At 40.5% G+C, this 2,500-nt stretch overlaps 2 protein-coding genes across 2 annotated transcripts in view; one reads left to right on the top strand and one right to left on the bottom strand.

The window, feature by feature from the left end:
* LOC140938848 (uncharacterized) overlaps positions 1-1,223 on the bottom strand; it is a 1,956-nt gene extending 733 nt beyond the window's left edge. The window contains exon 1 of the mRNA XM_073388374.1: positions 1-1,223. This exon is cut by the window's left edge and continues 733 nt beyond it. Coding sequence (XP_073244475.1) covers positions 1-1,176 — 1,176 coding nt within the window. The 5' untranslated portion in view covers positions 1,177-1,223.
* A 1,053-nt stretch (positions 1,224-2,276) lies between these two features.
* Positions 2,277-2,500, top strand: part of LOC140930409 (guanylate-binding protein 6-like) — a 1,437-nt gene continuing 1,213 nt past the window's right edge. Inside the window, exon 1 of the mRNA XM_073380098.1 lies at positions 2,277-2,500. This exon is cut by the window's right edge and continues 1,213 nt beyond it. Coding sequence (XP_073236199.1) covers positions 2,277-2,500 — 224 coding nt within the window.

Below are 2,500 nucleotides of genomic sequence, written 5' to 3'. Positions count from 1 at the left end.
TTCCATTTTCTCCTCTTCTTCTTTTCTCCTTCGTTCCTCATCAAGGCGTCTCTCTGTTTCTGCCATTTCTTCTTTTTGGGCTATAACTTCATCCAGTTTATCTGTGATTTTCGTTCTTTCCGTCCCCAGAGCACATTTTTCGGTGAACTCATCGATAATTTGCTGTCTCCCATTCTTCATGTGATTCAAATTATTTCTCAGAAAAGGTTCAATTATGTTTTGGTAAGAACGGTCGCACAATTCCGTTTCGAGGGCGGTATATGCATTTGAAAATCCACTCCATGAATTTTGATTGAGAGCAATCTCAAGCCTTTTAGCGAAAGAAGCGATCATTGCTCCGTCCATGTTTGCTCCATGAATTGTCTTTTTTAAAGGAAAGCTTCTTAAATCAGAGGCTAGAGAGGATGCGACATTTGCGTAATCATCACTCGGAAATTTTTCTAAGTTACGCAATCGTTTCGAGTCCACGAAGGGAATGTCTCGAACCTTAATGTTAATTCGAGGAAAGTGCTTTGCAATTGTTTCTCCGTAATTTCCATCAAGTATAGAATCTTGAGCTTGACTCTGCAAAGTTTCACCTGGGGATGGTGCAAGTGCATTTCTTATGATCACCAGTAGTTGTGGAAACGCCTTGATGCTCTCTGCATCATCTTTCCAAATCTGTTCGCTCAAGCGTGAAACACGGTACAAAAACTGCACATTATGATTTTGTACTCCTTCCCTGGCAAAGAGAGCCAAACCGGAAGACATCATCATGGTGAAGATGCTGAGCAAATCTGTGTTTTCGTTGTCGCCTAAGTTAGTTCCTTCCGTGTCGAGTAAAATCGTGCTTCCTTCGCCATTTGAATCACGCGACACAGACATCCACACTCCCGTCGTACATGGTCTCATGCCATCGCTCGTGTTAAAAACTTTCTCAACTCTTTGATTTCGCTGTCCTTCAAGGAAATACCTGATAAAGTTCAAATTCGTGGACTTACCAACGCGTGCGTCGCCAATGGCTCCAACAATTCTCACGGGCCCTTTCAATGTTTGTATCTCGCGCAGAGCGTCCTCGCTGACGGTGAACTTGCCATTTTCCTCGTCGAACCTCAATAGTGGTTTTGCTGGTGAACTGCAACAGGTTTTGCTCAAAAGAGAGACAAATATTAAAAGAACCAGTAACTTCAAGATCATTTCGACGGAAACAACGTCTAATTTCGAAGACGTGACAGTTTCAATGGGTCGAGCGACCAATGACTCGCACCAAGTTACAGGCACGACGAGTCTGATATTTTGTAATTATATATCATGAGGGAAATTTATATGCGCTTCTGCATTAATGTACTTTGCCCCAGTGTTTCTGTTTCTCTTCTAATTTTACTTAATGATGAGTCAATTATCTGGGAAAAACCCCCCAACGTTTCCCTTTATTTCGCCGCATCGATGTGCACCAAAGCACAAAGCATACACCGAAAGTGACTGATTTGAAAGGAAAACTTCGGTAACAGAACTCTGGGAGACTCAAACCACTGCGAGATCCCTTGATTTTGCGTGTAAGAGTATGGAAAGCTTTCCATTTTCATAAAGATATTTCATTTAACTTTAGAGCTAAATTCTACTCCATACGGAATAAGAATAATACATTAATTTTAAATTTATCATCAGTTTTTAACCCTACGGCTACCTTATGGTCTCTGGGGTGAAAGGGGGTTCCCCTAACGATTCTGGTTCATTCTCTGCTAAGAGCGCTTTGTTTTGTAGAAATCTGTTTCGCCTCAAGACAAAGTTCTATTTTCTCTATTGCTAAAAGTGATCGAAAATATGAAGAAATAACCTGTGCAGTGTATCGTGAGGTTATTAGAAATAACAGATCTTTACCAACTTCGACATGACAGAAAAAGATGTAATAATCTAATTAACATAACATTCTTTATTCATTCTCTGCTAAGAGCTCTTTGTTCTGAAGAAATCTGTTTCGACTCAGGACGAAGTTTTATTTTCTTTATTGCTAAAAGTGATCGAAAATATGAAGAAATAAGGTGCAGTGTATTGTGAAGTTATTAGAAATAATAGATCTTTACTAACTTCGACATGACAGAAAAAGATGTTTAAAATTTAATTTCCGGGAAAATGAAGCGAAGGCAAGACAACCAATTAGAATGTGCCAGCTTGACTAGGTTCTTAGAGAGGGAAAAACCCCACAGTCATCATCACGTGGAAAAAGCCCCTGCTCTCATGCGCATTGAATATATTTAGAGAAGTTTCCGTTCAGTTCATTTCGCTTCGGTAGTGAGATGGACTTGGGTAGATGTTGCGCTGTCGTAGCATTTCTTGCCGCGCTTTATTTCCCTTCAATTACTCAACAAAAACCGGCTCGAATCCTCATCAAATACGACAAAACAGGAGATATCTTCGAGTTGAACAAAGCTGTTCTGGAAGACCTGTGGCAGTTGCAACGACCGATTCGCGTCATAGCTGTTGTGGGAGATGCGAGAATTGGAAAATCTACCACTCTCAA

This window comes from Porites lutea, chromosome 1, assembly GCF_958299795.1.
Source record: "Porites lutea chromosome 1, jaPorLute2.1, whole genome shotgun sequence".
In the NCBI taxonomy this organism is placed as follows: Eukaryota; Metazoa; Cnidaria; class Anthozoa; order Scleractinia; family Poritidae; genus Porites; species Porites lutea.
The sequence above is the reverse complement of the archived record's forward strand: the minus strand, read 5'-3'. Positions and strand labels throughout refer to the sequence as shown.